Here is an 18,745-nt window from a genome sequence, read left to right as displayed (position 1 = left end):
GATCACCAATTAAAAATCAGGAGGGTCCGAATAATAATGCTGAGGCCGACTGGGTTTCAAGGAGACAGAAGCAGAGATACTAAAAGCGACAGTAAAAGGTGACCCCATCCAGGAAACACACAGCCAGGCAGACGAGCTCCGTCCCAGCTCCCATGTCAGAGGATGAAGAGAACACATCCAGTTAGTCACAGTCAGAGTCAGTCAATTTAAAACACAATAAATACAATACAAGAGTAATACATACATAATACAGGTGCTGGTCATAAAATTAGAATATCATGAAAAAGTAGATTGATTTCAGTAATTCCATTTAAAAAGTGAAACTTGTATATTATATTCATACATTACGTACAAACTCATATATTTCAGATGTTTATTTTGTTTAATTTTGATGATTACAAATGACAACAAATGAAAATCTCAAATTCATCATATCAGAAAATTAGAATATTGTGAAAAGGTTCAAAATTGATGGCCCCTGGTGCCACACTCTAATCAGCTAATTAACTCAAACCACCTGCAAAAGCCTTTAAATGGTCTTTCAGTCTAGTTCTATAGGCTACACAATCATGGGGAAGACTGCTGACTTGACAGTTGTCCAAAAGACGACCATCGACACCTTGCACAAGGAGGGCAAGACACAAAAGGTCATCGCTAAAGAGGCTGGCTGTTCACAGAGCTCAGTGTCCAAGCACATTAATAGAGAGGCGAAGGGAAGGAAAAGATGTGGTCGAAAAAAGTGTACAAGCAAGAGAGATAACCGCACCCTGGAGAGGATTGTGAAACAAAACCCATTCAAAAATGTGGGGGAGATTCACAAAGAGTGGACTGCAGCTGGAGTGAGTGCTTCAACAACCACCACACACAGACGTATGAAAGACATGGGTTTCTGCTGTCGCATTCCTTGTGTCAAGCCACTCTTGAACCACAGACAGCGTCAGAAGCGTCTTGCCTGGGCTAAAGAGAAACAGGACTGGACTGCTGGTGAGTGGTCCAAAGTCATGTTCTCTGATGAAAGTAAATTTTGCATTTCCTTTGGAAATCAAGGTCCCAGAGTCTGGAGGAAAAGAAGAGAGGCACTTCATCCAAGTTGCTTGAAGTCCAGTGTAAAGTTTCCACAGTCAGTGATGGTTTGGGGTGCCATGTCATCTGCTGGTGTTGGTCCATTGTGTTTTCTGAGGTCCAGGGTCAACGCAGCCACATACCAGGAAGTTTTAGAGCACTTCATGCTTCCTGCAGCTGACCAACTTTTTGGAGATGCAGATTTCATTTTCCAACAGGACTTGGCACCTGCACACAGTGCCAAAGCTACCAGTACCTGGTTGAAGGACCATGGTATCCCTGTTCTTAATTGTCCAGCAAACTCTCCTGACCTTAACCCCATAGAAAATCTATGGGGTATTGTGAAGAAGAAGATGCAATACACCAGACCCAACAATTCAGAAGAGCTAAAAGCCACTATTAGAGCAACCTGGGCTATCATAACACCTGAGCAGTGCCACAGACTGATCGACTCCATGCCACGCCGCATTGCTGCAGTAATACAGGCCAAAGGAGGCCCAACTAAATACTGAGTGCTCTACATGCTCATACTTTTCATGTTCATACTTTTCAGTTGGCCAACATTTCTATAAATCCTTTGTTTTTATTGGTCTTCAGTAATATTCTAATTTTCTGATATGATGAATTTGAGATTTTCATTTGTTGTCATTTGTAATCATCAAAATTAAACAAAATAAACATCTGAAATATATGAGTTTGTATGTAATGTATGAATATAATATACAAGTTTCACTTTTTAAATGGAATTACTGAAATCAATCTACTTTTTCATGATATTCTAATTTTATGACCAGCACCTGTATACACATTAAAATACAATAGACAACCCAAAAAATGACTGTAGAAAAGCAGCTGCAAGTGTCTGTGAACAAGGATGATAAAATTGTTTTTAAGGATGATGCGTTTTGTTTATTTTTAAGTTTTGGCATTTACATATTTTATTTGGGTGAAGCAATTTTCCTTTTTCTTTATTGATTTCCTCATTTTCTGCATGTGTGCGGCATCCGCCACCATAATCTTTCTGTCACAACTGTGTCTATTAAGATTTATTGTAGTTAGGGCTTTTACAAAACAAAACAGGACTGCAAAAAACAGAATAGAATAGAATAGTATATTCTCCCACAATGGGGGAATTTTTGTGTTACAGCAGCAAAAAAGATTAAAGAAAAAATTGTCACACAAATGTGGACCTTAGAAGAGTTTATAAAAATAACATAATAGTGAAGAAAAACATATTTTTATAGTGTGTTTGTGAAATGATCCCAAGCACATATTTTTATTTCTTGTCCTATCAATTAAAATTAAGTCTCACAGCATTTAATGACAGTGAAACTAGAGGTTGAGGCTATTGAAAAAATCGTTTTAAACAAACTACGTTATGAAATTCTTCCATTATTATTCATAAATACTGTTATAGAGGGAGCAGTTTTCAAAGTTGACATACGCTTATCCCATATTTTCTGTTTTTCTCTGACCTATTTTCCTTTTGTAGTATTTTTTTCAGCCTGACCCATTTTCTTTTTTTTATTTGTCTGTGAAGCAGTGGTTACATCTCTAATACAAAATAAAAAGACAAACTTGTGCTGCAAAGCACAACTGCTTAGTGATGAAAGTTCAAACTAGAGTGAAATTGGGGCACAGTGTGCATTCATGGTTTTCTCTGAGAGAAGAAGAAGTATTATCGTCTCACCTAAGAACCCGACCAATCACCCTTACAGAATTTAAAAGATCTTACTGCAATCTGGATGGAAATAATTCAAGCTCAGTTAATTTAGTCAAAATTCAGATTGCTACTTTTGTTGACTGTAGCACTTTAAAGCAATGCTTACGAACATTGGGTTTTGGTCGATTTTAGATCCCTCCAGTGGACAAAAGCTGTATTGTTTTGGCTGAAGGAAGACAGCATTTCCCATGAGCACCAACTCAGTTCAATTCAGTTTATTTCTAACCAATTCACAACACATGTCACCTGAAGGCACTTTGCAGTTCAAACAGATCATCCAGTCAAATTGAATCAAAGTTTTCTATCTAAGGAAAACCAGTTGATTGCATCGACTCATTGAATCTTCAGCAATCCCTTACACTAAGCATGCTTGTAGCGACAGTGGAGAGGAAAAACTCCCTTTTAAAAGGAAGAAACTTCCAGCAGAACCAGGCTCAGTGTGAGCGACCATCTGCTGAGGCCGACTGGGGTTCAAGGAGACAGAAGCAGAGATAGTAAAAGAAGCAGAGATGCAGTAACTCTGTGGACCCCCTAGGGCGGGGGCCGGCAACCTGTTTTTCAAAAATTTATGAAATTATTATTTTTGTTGTTATAATATGGTGTGCAGGAGGTTAAAGAATTATGTTAGTTATGTTTTCTAATGCTGTAAACATTTGTATAATAAATATGTTTAAAAAATAATTTGCTTCATACCCATGGAGATCAGTGGTCATAACTTTTAATCAGTGTGTCACGGTGCCAGGCAAACAAAGCGGTGGGTGTGTTTCGGACCATGGATCCCAAAGGGAAAAAAAGGAAGACAGCTGATGAGAACAGAGGACTCACAGAATGGAGCAAATCATTTGCTTTCATTATCAATGTGGAAGGATTGCCTGCATGTTTGCTTTATAATGAGAGGTTGTCAAAAAAGAAAAAGAAAAATTTGGAAAGGCTTTTCCAGGGAAGGCTAAATATGCAGCCGACCACCAAACTGGGAGTTAGAGAAAAAGTGTGAAAGCAGAACTTCTGGATAAATTAGAGGAGAGCAAATAATTAATAGATTTAAGAAGTGGATTACATCTCCAAACTCCACTACTGCTGCTAGTTTGGTTGCAAGCATAGAAAACCAATAAAGAAGGAACAGGTAGCGCTCTGATGCAGCGATGGGAACCTTCTTCCATTTTTTCCCCAAATCCTAAAAATAAAAATTAAACCAAGGAACGATGCTGACGAATGATACAGGATTTCAGGATTAGAGAGCTCTGCTCTGATGGATGTCAGTTCCTGCTTGGTTCCTCATGACTCAATCAACTCCTCCCAACAGAAACACGTCCACCATAGAAAGATTCCTTTATCCTGTTTCTATAATTTCATCAATGCAACGAAACCTAAAATGTGCGTTGAATTCCACTGCTCCTCCCTCACCTCATGCTACTATGTGACATTTGCTCCAGAATAAACATTGAATCATGAATGCTTGTTATATATTTAAGCCCACATAGTCCTTTTCTATAGTAGGATAATATACTTAGAGCCCGTGTTGCCATAAGAGGCATATTTAACACTTTTACATTTTTGCGGCTCCAGACAGATTTATTAATTTTTTTTTTTTTAGTCCAATATGTTTCTTTGAGCAGTTTGGGTTGCCGACCCCTGTTACAGACCTCCATTTTAGAGCATTGACAGTGGTTGACTTTTAAACTTCATTAAGGAATTAAATTGGCAGCCCCCTTAGTTGTAACAGGCTTCTTTTATGTTTGCTTTTTGTTGGCTTAATTCTAAGAACTGTAGTGCAGAGAACAAGCCATTTCTCAGCTCTCTCATAGAGCTACTATCATAGAATCTGCCTATATTCTGGTATAGACCAATCAACATTTATAAACTAATTTATATAGACAGAGATTTATTTTATTCTGCACCACACCAGATATGAAAAATGATTAATTTGGATAAAAATGTTGTTACTATGACCTTTAAGAAACAGTTTTACTCCTTTACAAAATTTTAATGTTTTCTTGGTTCTTATTGTTAGTCATTATAGTATCGCTCACTTTAAAACGAGTGAGAATGTGAAGACAAAACCACAGGTCATTCCATCTTAGAACATCGGTTTGAAAGCTTTTAACCAGGCCGCAGAAAGGGCGTTCTGATGTGGAAATGTTTAAAATACTAATACAACAGGAGAGAGAAGAGGGGAACAGCAGAGTGAGGAGAGCCAACAACGTAAACAGACGAGCTCGGTGGAAGCATGTGGACAGACAGGCAGGAAGTTATAGCAGTCACTTCCAATTTCCGGGGCACTCTAACGCTGTTGGCCTGTGTCAAACCTTCAAACACACACACACACACAGGCCCAACAGTGTTCTGGTCTCTACATTAATCACAGACGCTGACAGGTAATCTGCTGAGGCGCTCTCTCCTTCTCCTTCCCTCCCTGCTTCTCTTTCTCTCTCTTCTCTCCTTGTTTTCTCTCTCTGCTCGTCTCTGAAAGCTGTCATAAAGGTTTGTAAAATGAACGATGGGTCTCCGGCCTCCTGTTCCTCATCCCTCTGTGCCTTGTTCCTTCGGCTGATCACTGCTGCCTCTTCACGTCGTCCCACAGCTCTGCGTATTCAGTCCATCCCTCCATCTGTGGCTCTTCCTCTTCTCCAGTTTCTTCTGTCACTTTAACACCGGATATTACAGCCTGTTTGTGTCTCTGTGTGATGAAAAACAGGCAGGCATTATTTCCTCCTTTATGTTTTACTTGTTTTTTTACTGGTAAATAGTTTAGTTGGACCTCTGAGAGCCGTTAAACGCAGCGAGACATTACTTTTCTTTTTCTGTAGAGCTTCACAGTTCTGTCAGACATCAGTTTAAAGCTGGTCTGGTAATCTGCTGTGACTGGTCTCAGTGCAGGTATCTGATTATTCCTATTTGAGCCATCCCTAAATCTGCAGGTTCTGAATCCGACTTGTCTCTGATCTTTGGTGAATGTGACTCCAGTGGAATCAACAGATTGCCCACTTTCCAACACATTTATCCCAATTTTGCCCCCAGAAGAGCCTAGTAGGGTTAGCAGCAAGATGGACGTCAGCTGTGATGTTGATTTATGGAGGTTTGCTAAATTGGAGGAAGATTAAAACGCTTTAAAGGGGTCATAGAATGATTCTATAGGGTATTTGGTCCTTAAGGTCTCTAAATAGGGTGTGTAACATTGGTTGGGATGAGAATGGCATACCGGTATTATGCAAGCCTGGTTAAAAGCCAAAGAATGAAACGACATGTTTTCTTCCTTTTATGGTATGATCATGAATATTAAGATAAGCTGTGCGCTGATTGGCTGGTTTACAACGAGCGAAGCTGCTGAGCAAAGATGCATCATAGCAACAAGCACTCACTCACTGAAACATCAGATTGTTTATATGGTAGGGTGACCAGACGTCCTCTTTTTCCCGGACATGTCCTACTTTTCATACCTAAAAAAAATGTCCGGGGAGGAAATTCAAAATTGTCCAGGATTGTCCCCGGCGGAGGGAGGAAGGGAGCCATCGGGGGACGGAGCAACCAAACCTAACCCCGACGGTAGCCTGGACACCGGCCCCATGCCCAGGCAGGCGGGGGGAAGCATGGGGACGCCCCGTGTAATAGGACATGTCTGTGAAAAAAAGAGGACGTCTGGTCCTTTATTTTCTTCCTGCAAACCGCTTCCTGGACATTTCTGTTTATTGTTATTGTTTCTACTTTTCAGTTATTTCAACTGTTAAAAGCGCTTTAAGGCCCAGGCATTGGGAATTAGCCATGGCTAATTTAGTGGCAGCTGGTGGAGTTTTCTCCAGGGGGGGCTTTAAAATAAAAAAAGACGTATACCAAAAAACAATTTGTTGTGTAACACAAAACGTGTACTAATTTATCACACCAGTAGATTTATATGAATGCCAACAAGAAAAAAAACATTATAAAAACACTTTATAAAAACATAATTTCATGTACAGGTTTACTTTTTGTACATAAATCTTGCCCTTCTGAGTCTTTGTGAAGGCAAATCTGTGTTATTCATTTTCCAATATTGTGTCACAAATCTAAAAAAAAAAGATAAATCTACCAGTTAATAATAGCGAAGCTATTATTCAGCTTTATATTTTTCCAATATCTAAAAACTGTTAGTTTTCTGGGAATGTGTTTATTTAAGAGCAACTATGCAAACCAACAAACATGTAGAAAAAGTACACTATATATTATTTTCCATGTGAATCCCAGATTGTTTTTTTGCCTTTTCTAAAAAGTGCTTTAAATCAGTCCTACCTGTCATAGAAGCGTTTTTTAGTCTGTCTGTGCAGACTATTTCTACGTCAAATCACTCTGCTCACTTTTAGAAAGAACGCACACTGCAAAAATTATCTAGAAATAAGTGAAATTAAGTGAATTTGCTCATAATTTAAAGCAGGAAAATAAGATCGTTTGCCAATGGAATGACTATTTTTACTCTTAGAATAAGTTAATTAGATAATATGCACCTGAAATAAGACAATGCAGGTCTTTTTTCTTATTTTAAGTGTAAATTGTCTAGTTTCAGTGGCAAAATGTTTCACTTACCCCCTCAATTCAAGAAAAAATACACTTATCTTGAGAAAAAATTACTTAATTAGATTTACATTTTTTGCAGTGCAAGGAAAACAAAAAAGTGCATCAGCTGCCCAACAGGCTTTTAGAGTGTTAAATTCTGTTTAAAATAACAGATTATAATTAAAAATGTCTCTGGACCTTTACTGGTTATTGATTTTCTTTATTCAGACCCCACTGATTTTTAACTGGTGATCCCTGCAATAAACCAATAAAATAAGGTAACTGCTGCAAGCAGGTTTGAATAAACATGAATATTCAAAGCTTTCCTCTAATGATTTATTTATGTATTTATTTTTTTACTGTACCTTGGCAGGTTTCTATATTTCTTTTTAGTCGATTACAGCTGAACTGCATGTTTTCCATGTGTCTTTGCAGCGCTGGTGCGGGGAGGACGGGCTGTTTCATCGCTGTGGACATCATGCTGGACATGGCGGAAAATGAAGGAGTGGTGGACATTTTCAACTGTATCCGCGAGCTGAGGTCCCAACGGGTCAACATGGTCCAGACAGAGGTAGGAGGGGAGAACTTTTAACCATTCATTACCATGAAGAACACAGTTTAAGCTTTAAATGCACAGCTGTCAAACTTTTATTCCACCTGTGAGGCGTTTAAGGTTCAAAATTAAGAGAATTAATGAACTCTCAAGAAGGGACAGAAGGACGGAGTATTCAATGCGAGTCAGAAAGTGGGATAATTCAAAGCGTTTATTTATTTCAGAAGCTGGCTGTGGATCCGAGGTATCAGCTTCTAGGGTGGGGCACCGCCCACGGGAAACTCTGGTTGGAGAAAAAAAACAGATTACTGACCATGATTATCTGACGGAGGATGATTATCCATAGGAGTCACTAACCCGGTTAAACAGTTCAGTCAGTCTCCATAGAACGAGGTAGGCCCCAGACGGTGGACCGCCAATTAGATGCGGTGGGCGCCACCCAGAGTGTCCCAGATGATGCAACCCCAGAGAGCAGGCAGGAGCCCGAGCAGGGTCAGGCAAACAGATCAGAACAGGAAGGCTCAGAGGTCCAGGAGTCCGGAACCCAGTTTGTCTGGGAGTAGCATAAGGAATACGATAACATTTCCTATTGTCTGTTCATTCTGCCAACCAACAACGCAGTCAGCTAAGCTAATGTGACCCTGTGCTGGTCTGTATCGGCCATCTCCAGCTGTGGGTTTGTTTCGCCCTAGCTAACGCCCTGACGTAGCTCTGATGAAAAAAAAAAAAACGGTCTATGAGGACCCAATAGTAATATAACAAAAAAATTACTTCAGCAGCTCAACCATGTTTAAATTCGGGAGAAACGGCTGTTCCAACCACTTCTCCAGGATTCTCCCGAATGGTGCACAACTTTACACAAGTGAATGAAGTGAATTTGATTGGTCGTTTATCAAGAGGGCGGGATTGTTGTGGCGGAAGGTTCACAAGCAAGTTTGATTGTGGCCGGTTTGTTGGAAGCATCTTGCTAACCAGTTAGCAACTTAGTGCTAGTAGGTTCCCAATGGGAAATTCCATTGGGACCAAGTAGCACTAAATTGGTGACTTAGAAACGACACTGTCAAGGAATGCTATGGACAGCGGAAACATGCAAGAGGAGGAGAGTTTAGTGTCGGAGGTCGTGGATGAGTCTCCTTCGTCATCCATTTTTTATTTAGAGGAGGAAAGCGGGGACAAAGATGTTGTGGAAGAGGACGCCAGGGCGGCAGAAGCTTGGTTTGGTGTAGAAGGCTTCCAGCCGTACATGTTTGAGCCCTTGCCAGTTCTGTTAGCTCTACGCCTGCTGAAGACACAGACGTCCATCCCCGTGAACACTGGGACGGAACTCAATGGGAAAGGAAATTATTCTTATTTTAACTGTTGCGTATATTAGCTGTGACATATAAATCAAGATGCTATGACCAAAAACATTTGATTGACAGATGACCGTTGATATATTATTGGCCGAATTTAGGTGTTCAGGCTGACGTAGAACTAACTGCCCTGCATAAGATAACAAAAATAAAAAAACACAGATTTTAAGACAGGATTTTCTTCTTTTTTTTATAGAAATTTTCTAAATTTTGTACATTTATATACATGTTTAAGCCAGAATGATTTGACTTTTAAATATGATTTCCCTACGACTTTAAAGCAGTGAAATTATCTTTAATGATGAATGAGGGGAAGTCAGTTGTTTAATATCCCAGTAAAACACAGCAGGTAATTCTCTTAGAGTTGTTTTTCTGAGCAGAGCTCCTCTTTTCCATCCTTTGTTTCACACAGTTTGCTCAGCTGCTCCAAATGAGTCTGATCAGTCATTATTAAAGCGACTGTCTCCGACTGTTGGCCGCGTAGTTTTGGAACAGAAATACTCATTTCCCTTCTAAGCTACTGTAAGCCCATCTAATCCATCCCGCCTCTGCTTTCCATTTCTGCCTTTAATGAAAATAGTGCACTTCCAAAAAAAGGAACAAAATTAACTTTTCCACCATTTAAACAAAAAAGGGACAGCCCAACTGCTCATGCTTCACGGCTAAAATGACTTTTGAAGGCATTATGGAAGTGTTTGGTTCATGAGAGCGACCCAAAGCATCGCGTCGAGGGTGATTCTTTACCATAATGACAGCAGCCGTGATGCGGCTAGCTCTGTGTGTGTGCCTCTTGAAACCAAGCTAAATGCATCCTGCCCTGCCTTTTTGAATATGTGTGGGAGCAATTTGTGTCAGCTTGGAAGCCATTCGCCTCTATTATAATCCTGCTCCAGCTCCGCACAACACAAAGCAATTAATCTTTTAAAAGTCACAGAGAGAAAAGTGTGTGTGCATCACTCATCGGTTTGTGCTGGGTTTTTTGGAGCGCGTGTGTGTGTGTGTGTATGAACGGCAGTAAAGTAGGTAATGACCAAGAGAGGTCACTTTGATAACGCTTTTAAACCTGCCTCTCCAAATCAGAATTCAGCAGAGAGAAGCTGAAAGATAACGTTGGAGGCAAATTGAAAAAGCGAGTAGCAGCAGACAAACACGTGTGGGACACAGACTAAATAACCCAACTGCTATAAGATAAAGCAGCTAGCAGGTTAAGACGGCGGTGGATTAATATGCACTTTACTGGGTGATGCATTTACCTGCAGGTTTTTCTGTTTTAGACAGAAACACCAATGCTTATCGTAAAGGCCACAAGAGCGCAAGATTGCAAATGTTGCACTGATGTGCATAAACCAACAGGTTTATGCATGCCTAGTAGTTTACCTCCTTTTGATTTAGTGCTTATAATACCGTTGGTAACAAACCCTTTTAATCAACAATTGACTTTTGTGACTGCTCTAAAAAAAATGGAGCAAGACAAAAAAAAAAATCAAAGGAAGGTTAATGTGGAGTAAGTTTTGTTCCATTATTTCTGGAAATAATGTGTTTTTGTAAATTTAAAATAGAATAAAAGCTAATCCAGAAGCTTTTTCTTAAAGAAAACAAGCAAAGGTTTTGTGAGTAACTTTGCTGTTTTCTCAGGTTATATTTAAAAAAAAAATCTATATACTTCTATTTCCTTTCAGATGTTTTATTTTTTAACGTTAATTCTTTTTTTTTACTGATTTACTATTTTCAAATTTTTTTGTTTGTTAAATTGCATTCTTTTGTTTTAGAGATCATATTCTGTTCACCTTAAGCCCGGTATAAACGCTCGCTTTTGACCAAAAAAAGACCAAAGCCAAAACCCCAGAAGTTGGGGGTTCCGTAAAATGCGGTCTGAAAAGAAAGCAGTCATAACACATTATCTGCAAAAGAGAAATAAATAAAAAAAATATATTTCTTTTTTTTTTATAAAATCTGGGGGAGAAAAAAGATCTATCTACAGAAATCTTTCTTTGCAATAATAATGGAACAAAATTCACTCCATAGATTAAAGGCTTAACAGCTATTTGCTCACCGAGTTAATGGACTTTGTTTGGGTTTTTCTTTTTTTTTTTTTTATGTCCTGGTCTTCCTTCTGTTGGGGGTTGCAGGAGCAGTATGTGTTCGTTCACGATGCCATCTTGGAAGCGTGCCTGTGTGGGAACACGGCGATCCCAGTGTGTGAATTCAGAGCGGTTTACTACAACATCAGCAGACTGGATCCCCAGACCAACTCCAGCCAGATTAAAGATGAGTTCCAGGTGAGCGCACCTTGCTTCCTGTTTGCTTTTTATTATAGGTGAGGATGATGTGTCTGAAATACTTCTCTCTAAACAGACGCTGAACATAGTGACCCCTAGAGTTCGCCCAGAGGACTGCAGTGTGGGTTTACTCCCCCGAAATCATGATAAGAATCGCAGTATGGACGTTCTGTCTGCCGATCGATGCCTGCCTTTTCTCATATCTGTGGACGGAGAGAGCTCCAACTACATCAACGCTGCTTTAATGGACGTGAGTTTAGACTCTTATCTGTTCTACCTTCAGGTACCTAATGAGTTTCTGGTTACCGATTATCTATGGACACTTTTCAGAGCCACAAACAGCCCGCGGCCTTCATCGTTACCCAGCATCCTTTGCCAAACACCATGGGGGACTTCTGGAGGCTGGTGTTTGACTACAACTGCTCCTCCATCGTCATGCTTAACGAAATGGATGCAGCGCAGGTAGGAGAACATCCACACGTCAAGACAGCACCTATATGTAGGAGTGATGCCATCTACTGGTGGAACATGGAATAAGTAGAAAAGTCGTTTTGGTAAAAAAAAATGTGACGATATTAAACAGGTAAAAAGTTCAATGTACAGTAGAAGCCATTCAAAATGGCCCTTCCCAGTCCAACAGCAGCTGAATTGCAGAACACTCTCCTGCAACTCCCAGCAATATCCCCTCCAACTTCCAGCCTCTTGCATATTTTACTCTGACCCCGCCCTTTAACTAAATAACAGGGTCTGACCAGTAGATGGCGCTTCTCTTTAGATCTTAATGTCCACAAATCATGACAGAAAGAATATTTGATGTTTAAAAAGGAATTGAAGGGAACCAGCTAAGGGCCCATCAAGGAAAGTGGGGACATTTTCAGTGGCTACTACTGTAAGATTTGCTATACAGCCTGAAAACATCTGTTAATACATTTACAAACATGAGTCTGTTTTTAGCCTGCTCGTATAGTACAAGCATGATGGAATAATACTGGTTATAATGGAGTACTGCCCAACCAGCCTGTACTTCACACCTACTCATTAACTCCACTCCGTAACAATGTTCCCTAATGAGTCAGGGAGAAGGAGCCAACCTTCTGCTGTTGTTGATGTTTCAAACCTTGGCAGAACATGTTTTAAACAACTCAGTGTTTTATCATCAAACTAGTCCATTACACAGCTGTTGCTCTGGGCTGTTTGAGTCAATCCTTTCCGCTCAGTAAAACCTCATAATGTCTAAGACTCATAAGAAAAACACCTATTTAAATCTAATACAAATCTAAAAGAACCAATTCCGTCACAACACATTTCTAAAGCTTTACTGGCTTAATATCTGAATATTACAAACAGCCGTTTAAATTCATAGAGTACTACACTCAGCCATTCACTGTTGTTCTCTGTTTGAGGAGCTACATATGTCTTCTTTACTCCAGTCGGCCTCAGCAGATGGCCGCTCACACTGAGCCTGGTTCTACTGGAGGATTCTTCCTGTTAAAAGGGAGTTTTTCCTCTCCACTGTCGCTACAAGCATGCTTAGTGTGAGGGATTGCCTTTAAGTCAATTCAATTCAGTTTATTTCTATTGCCCCAATTCACAGCACATGTCATCTCAAGGCACTTTACAGTTCTCCAGATCATCCAGTCAAATTCAGAGTTTTCAATCTAAGGAAAACCAGTTGATTGCATCGACTCATTGATTCGAATCCACTTCCAATGATGCAATGTAAGACTTCTGGAAAAAATGCTCCGGACACAGAAATTATATGGCTCTGCCCTTCATTGATGATAAACTATAGAGTAGTACATACCTGTCCAACGGGCTACTAAATGTATTTTACCAGAAGTTACGAGGTTGATGGAGTTTTTAAGAGTAGTCCTATAATTTAAGGCCCACACGAAGTCAAAACGAACACGAAACGCTGATATTTTCCAAAACGTTTGTCGTAAAGACGGAGACGTAAAATAAATGTGATCGTCCACACGAATGCATGAAAACGCTGCAAAATGTATGCCAGGCCTGTAAGTGGCGCTGTGGTGCCAAAGCAAAAATAAGCGACGAAATGTTGGGCATGCGCACTAATATTTATACATGGTTGCCCTGCGGGTCCATTTTCGTGGTTAAGTCAAATTCAGGTGCTGAACTATGTCGTCTATATTGCTCTGTTCTTCCTGGAGATATTCCAGAAGAAGAAGATTCTGTTGTTAGCCCGACAGCAGGGTGAGTAGCATTAGCAGCAACCATTCAACACAGTACGGCGCCATTGTTGTTGTGATACTGTGTCGCGCATGTGTGTTTAGAGGCGATGCTATGACGCATGCGTGTAAAAAAAAATGCGGTTAGAGCTTAAAGATGGAAACGCGAAAACAGCGTTTCAGAATCTTCCCACTCTGAAGGCTGAATTAAAAAAAGATAATTTACAGACCCCCGAAACGCCGGCTTCGTGTGGATGAGAGGCTGGTTTGGTGAAAAATTTGTGCGTTTAGGCCAGGGTTTGGCTTCGTGTGGACGGGGCCCTAATCAACACTTTTACTGGATCAGATTCCCTTTTATGAGGCTAAAAGCTCATTAGCCACAGTGTTAGCACTGTACCAAAATCCCGGCTCCATCTGGCACCAAGACCCAATTATGGATCAAATATGCTTCACTTGCCTCAATTATAGTAAAGATGTTGATAAAAAACAATCTGAGATGTCTGCTAGTACTGTTTACCTAAAGTAATTAGATTTCCTTGTTTAAACACAAACAGTTCAGACATAAGCCCCATTTACACTACCGAAACCGTACCTTCTTCGCCTGACTCTCCACAAACTTCCTGAATGTTACAGGCGTCGCCATGTTGGTTTGTTTGTTTACCTCTAGAGAGCAGTAGTACCGTAGATCACCACTAGGAGGTGAGGAACCGTGCTAGAGTTGTGTTTAAACGGTCGTAAGCAACCGAGCTCAGCAGCACCATTATACTGGTACCACAGGGCTGCATGGAGACCTGATAATTGTGGAGCTACTCTGGGTTTATTTCAGTTGTATGTTGTCAAGTGGAAGTTGCTACAGGTTTGTCTCTTCTTTTCTACAGTTATGCATGCAGTACTGGCCGGAGAAGAACTCGTGCTGTTACGGTCCGATCCAGGTGGAGTTCATATCAGCAGACATAGACGAAGACATCATCAACCGGATCTTCAGGATCTGCAACATGGCTCGGGTATCAGAAACTTCCTTCTTCTGCAGCGGTTTCCCTGAACAGCCGGAGGTTTTTAAGGAACCTCCCCCATAAAAAAACTTGGTTTAAAGAAATCCATGCTCAAAATTAATTCTAGCTTAATGCTCTTATTAAGCCAGAAAAAAGAAAGGAAAAACAACTGTCATTTCAGGTGTTTTATGAGAAAAGGGAGTCAGGACATTGTCTATATACCAAACTGAACGATTGTTGTTCTCTGCTTCAAAAACTGTTTAGATTTTAAAATTGAATTTTTTTTATTTTATTCAAAAATTCAATGTATAACATGGATGCATAAACACCTCATTTTATTTCTGTGTTAAATTCTGTTTAAAGTAACAGATTAGAACTAAAAATGTCTCCAGACCTTAGTGATTTTTAATTGGTCACCCCTGCACTAGGCCAGCACTCCCTCTCTAAAGATACTCCTGAAGATGCTCCTCCTCGTTACGGACATGAGATCCAGTAAACGGGGATGGTCCTGACCCGGAGGTGGGCTGAGGCTTAGAAATAGAGTTTATAGATAAAAGGAATCAATTTTATTTGATGAGAAACTGATTCCAGGTTAGTCATTTATGCAGCATTGAAAGCTGATCTGTGGGAGAACTTTGTTCTCCTTGATTGACTGTTGAAAGGACATTTTTTATGATGAGACTCTTTGTCTTACCTTTTGTTTCTTTCCGACTGTCTCGCTTCTTTTTGTTACTCCCTTCTCATCTCATTTTCTCGCCCATCCATGACGGTACAACTCCAGTGCTGCCCTCTCATCTGTGAGCTCCTATAGTGCTTAGTGAACTCCTCTCCCACCTCCCCTCCATATTCTAGCACTCTCTCCTTCAAACACATCACCAGTGTAGTGTGAAATGGCTTATATCACCGCCATAACAGCACATCTCACTCTGCCCGAGTCTGAAGCACCAACCACTAAGCCGTCAAATGAGGGAAACTGTGAAAGAGGGGAAATGAGAAAAAAAGAAAAATAGATATAAATCTAAAAACGAGTCAGAAAAAAAGCAGAGGAAAGAAAAAGGTGGAAGAAATGAAATTAGGATAAGAAAGAAAACACAGCAGATGTGCAGAAAGATTAGAAAGAAATGTATCCTTTTTCGTAATACATCTAACACTGAAATATAAAGCCCAGTTTTTAATATTGATGCCAATATTTATTAGGGAGAAACTTCACAGGAAGCGTTTATTCGATGTAAAAAAAAAAAAAGTGTTAGAAGTACGAGTATCAGAGCTGAATTGTCAGGTTGGGTGGATGTGTGAGCAGGACCCGAATGCAGAGACTAAAGCTGAAGTGGTTTCTTGCAGATTTAATAGCAAAAGGGAAACAGAAGCAAGAATCCACAAAATCCAAAAATACTGGGAACCAGGAATGCTCACAACAAAGGGGCAAATAAATGACAACAAACCAGCAACAGTGACTGAGCTGGAGGTGCATATATGGGAGAGGAATACAAGGACCAGACTAATCAGCAGATTGGGAGCAGGTGTGAACAGAGGAGTCTAGAAGGGAGCTAGGAAAAGGAGACTGACACAAGAGGGCAACAAGAAATACCCAAGAACTCAAACACAGTTGAAAATAACTAGAATAACACAAAATGGAAATAAAACCAATGAAAACTCAAAGATAAAACTTAAACACAACCAAAACCATGACATAAACACCTTCTATTACAGTATTTTACTACAGTTTGTATGTTTATCCAGGTTCACACCTTAACTGAGGCTCTTTGCTCTGGTTTTGCTGAACATTATCATCCTTTAAAAGGAAGTGAACTGGACCCATATTAATGTAGAAATAGAGGGCGCCAGAGATTACAAATTTCCTGGTCACATGACGGCAAGCACTCCAATGGTGCGCTCACACCCAGCGCTAATCCAGCTAATAAAGCGAGGGATTTAGACACACAGTAATGAAGTGATAGGAAAAGTCACAAGGTGCACAAGTGCGATCGCCCCACTAACCCACCCCCCTCTACAGTGGTGAGGCCACGCTATATGTCTGGTCAGCAAGGAATAACCAATGGATCATTATTTATACCTAAAACTAATTCATTTGCGGTGATTTATTGAATTAAGCGTTAATCAGTAGAAAAACAATTTCCGTTGCAATCACTGATTTTTGGAGCGGCCATTTTTGCCCATATACAATAACATCTCCCTCCAGCCGTCTTCCGGCAGTGACGTCACGGTGCGGTAAGCCTAGCGCCATTCTCCCCGCTTTACAAGCTAAATCAATGGGAACTACTAGACACATCTGCAATCAACAAGAATTATTGAAGATTTCCAGAGGACTTCACCATTGAAATTCACCAGAGCTATAGTGAAACTGACAATGCCCACGTGCATGGCAGCTGGATGCTGGAATACATCGAGTAAAAGTGAAAAAAAAAAGAGTTATTTCACCTTTTCTGATTCCTGATCCTCAACGGACAGGTTCGTCGTTGGATTGCCAAATTGAAGAGGGAGGATTTGCCATCGAAATTCTGGCCGGAGAAAAAACACGTAATATGTAGCCAACATTTGGAAGAAGAATGTTTTCAAGATGATTTTAATGGCCAGGACTACCCGTTTGTCCCCCCCCGTCGGCCGGTGTGCAAAGTAATGTGATGATGCTGCTGACCCAAGGATGAACTGTGTCGGTACTTACCTGAGCTGCCAGCATAGAAATGAAGTAGCACTAAAGTATTAGTCCAACAGCGATGGTGTTGGACTAATACTATAACTATTAACTGACTGGGGACATCCCAGGAAATTAAAACATGACTTATGAGACCAAACAGGAGAAACCCATCAACCGCTTATAACAATATTCTCCCAAAGAAATATGATGAAGATTAGCATTCAGAAATAAATCAGATTCCTCTTTCTCGCTTTCTCTTTTCAGCCATTTTTCCAGCTTGTTTTGATGTTTTAGATCCAGACTGATTTTCTGAAACTAATCCTGTATTGTGTGATTTGTTGTAATAGTCTTTTGTTGCAACGCTTTTCTTCGCAGCCACAGGATGGTTACCGCCTAGTTCAGCACTTCCAGTTCATTGGCTGGCCCGCCTACAGGGACACGCCCCTTTCAAAGCGCTCCATCCTCCAGCTGGTGAGGAGGTTGGCCAAGTGGCAGGAGCAGTACGACGGAGGCGACGGGAGGACGGTGGTCCACTGCCTGTGAGTGGAGTGAATAGTTACTGATCCCAGCCAATGGGTCACCAAACACACATTTGAACATTTTATATACTATAAATAATAAACATGATACACTATAAACTTCTGAGGTCTAAACCAACACAGCTTACAGGGGAGATTATTACAGCATTAGTAAAATCCATTTTAAAATAATGCAATTTATAAAACTCAGTCAAAAACAGAAATGTTTAGAAATGAAAACATGGTTTGAAAAGAATAAAAATGTATTTAAATCTCTGTGGATTCGAGACGGATGCTATGCAGAAAGCTGTACGAAAAGCAAAATGTTTTCTACAGTTTCTGATTACTCTTCTTCTTTTTTTAGTGTTTTATGGCAGTTGGCAAACTAGTTAATGTGCATTACAACCACCAAATGATAAGGAGTTAAACAAGGAAACAGGAAACAAGACTCACCCCCAGAGAAATATAAAATAATAAAAAACTTTATATTTTCCAAACTGTTTAATTTAACTCAACATGATTAATACTAAATCAAATTCTTCTTTATTTTTTCTAATTTATCTTGACGTTTTCGTCACTCTGCAATTTTCTGATGGTCCTACTCGTTTTCCAATCATGCTTTTAACCTCTTACACCCTCAGGGGGTATAAATAAATTTCTGCCTGACAAAAACACACAAAAGCAAATAACTTATAGCCTCACGGCTATTAGATTTAAGAAGAAACTTTTGGTACGTCTGTAAAGGTAAGATGTCATAGAATGGTTTTCTGGTGTCAGCACCATTGTAGCTTTGACCCTGCCTGAAATATTAGGGACAAAATACAAAATATTTTGCATTTTTTGAACCTCGCCAAAATTTTCTTTGAAATAAACATTGCAAAACACTACCAAAATATT

General features: G+C 40.0%; 1 protein-coding gene across 15 annotated transcripts in view; it reads left to right on the top strand.

Moving 5' to 3' along the window:
• The window catches only part of ptprt (protein tyrosine phosphatase receptor type T), a 471,678-nt gene that overhangs the window by 436,879 nt on the left and 16,054 nt on the right, over positions 1–18,745 (top strand). For all 15 annotated transcript variants that reach the window (XM_038297556.1, XM_038297553.1, XM_038297554.1 and 12 more), the window contains 6 exons: positions 7,745–7,880; positions 11,344–11,493; positions 11,570–11,743; positions 11,824–11,955; positions 14,561–14,686; positions 17,706–17,869. In XM_038297556.1, the coding sequence (XP_038153484.1) occupies positions 7,745–7,880; positions 11,344–11,493; positions 11,570–11,743; positions 11,824–11,955; positions 14,561–14,686; positions 17,706–17,869 (882 nt within the window). The remainder of the gene's footprint in view (positions 1–7,744; positions 7,881–11,343; positions 11,494–11,569; positions 11,744–11,823; positions 11,956–14,560; positions 14,687–17,705; positions 17,870–18,745) is intronic.

Source organism: Cyprinodon tularosa, unplaced genomic scaffold, assembly GCF_016077235.1.
Source record: "Cyprinodon tularosa strain WSP-4 unplaced genomic scaffold, ASM1607723v1 ctg390, whole genome shotgun sequence".
Lineage (NCBI taxonomy): Eukaryota > Metazoa > Chordata > Actinopteri > Cyprinodontiformes > Cyprinodontidae > Cyprinodon > Cyprinodon tularosa.
Note: the sequence above shows the minus strand (reverse complement) of the source record. Positions and strands in the feature narration are given on the sequence as shown.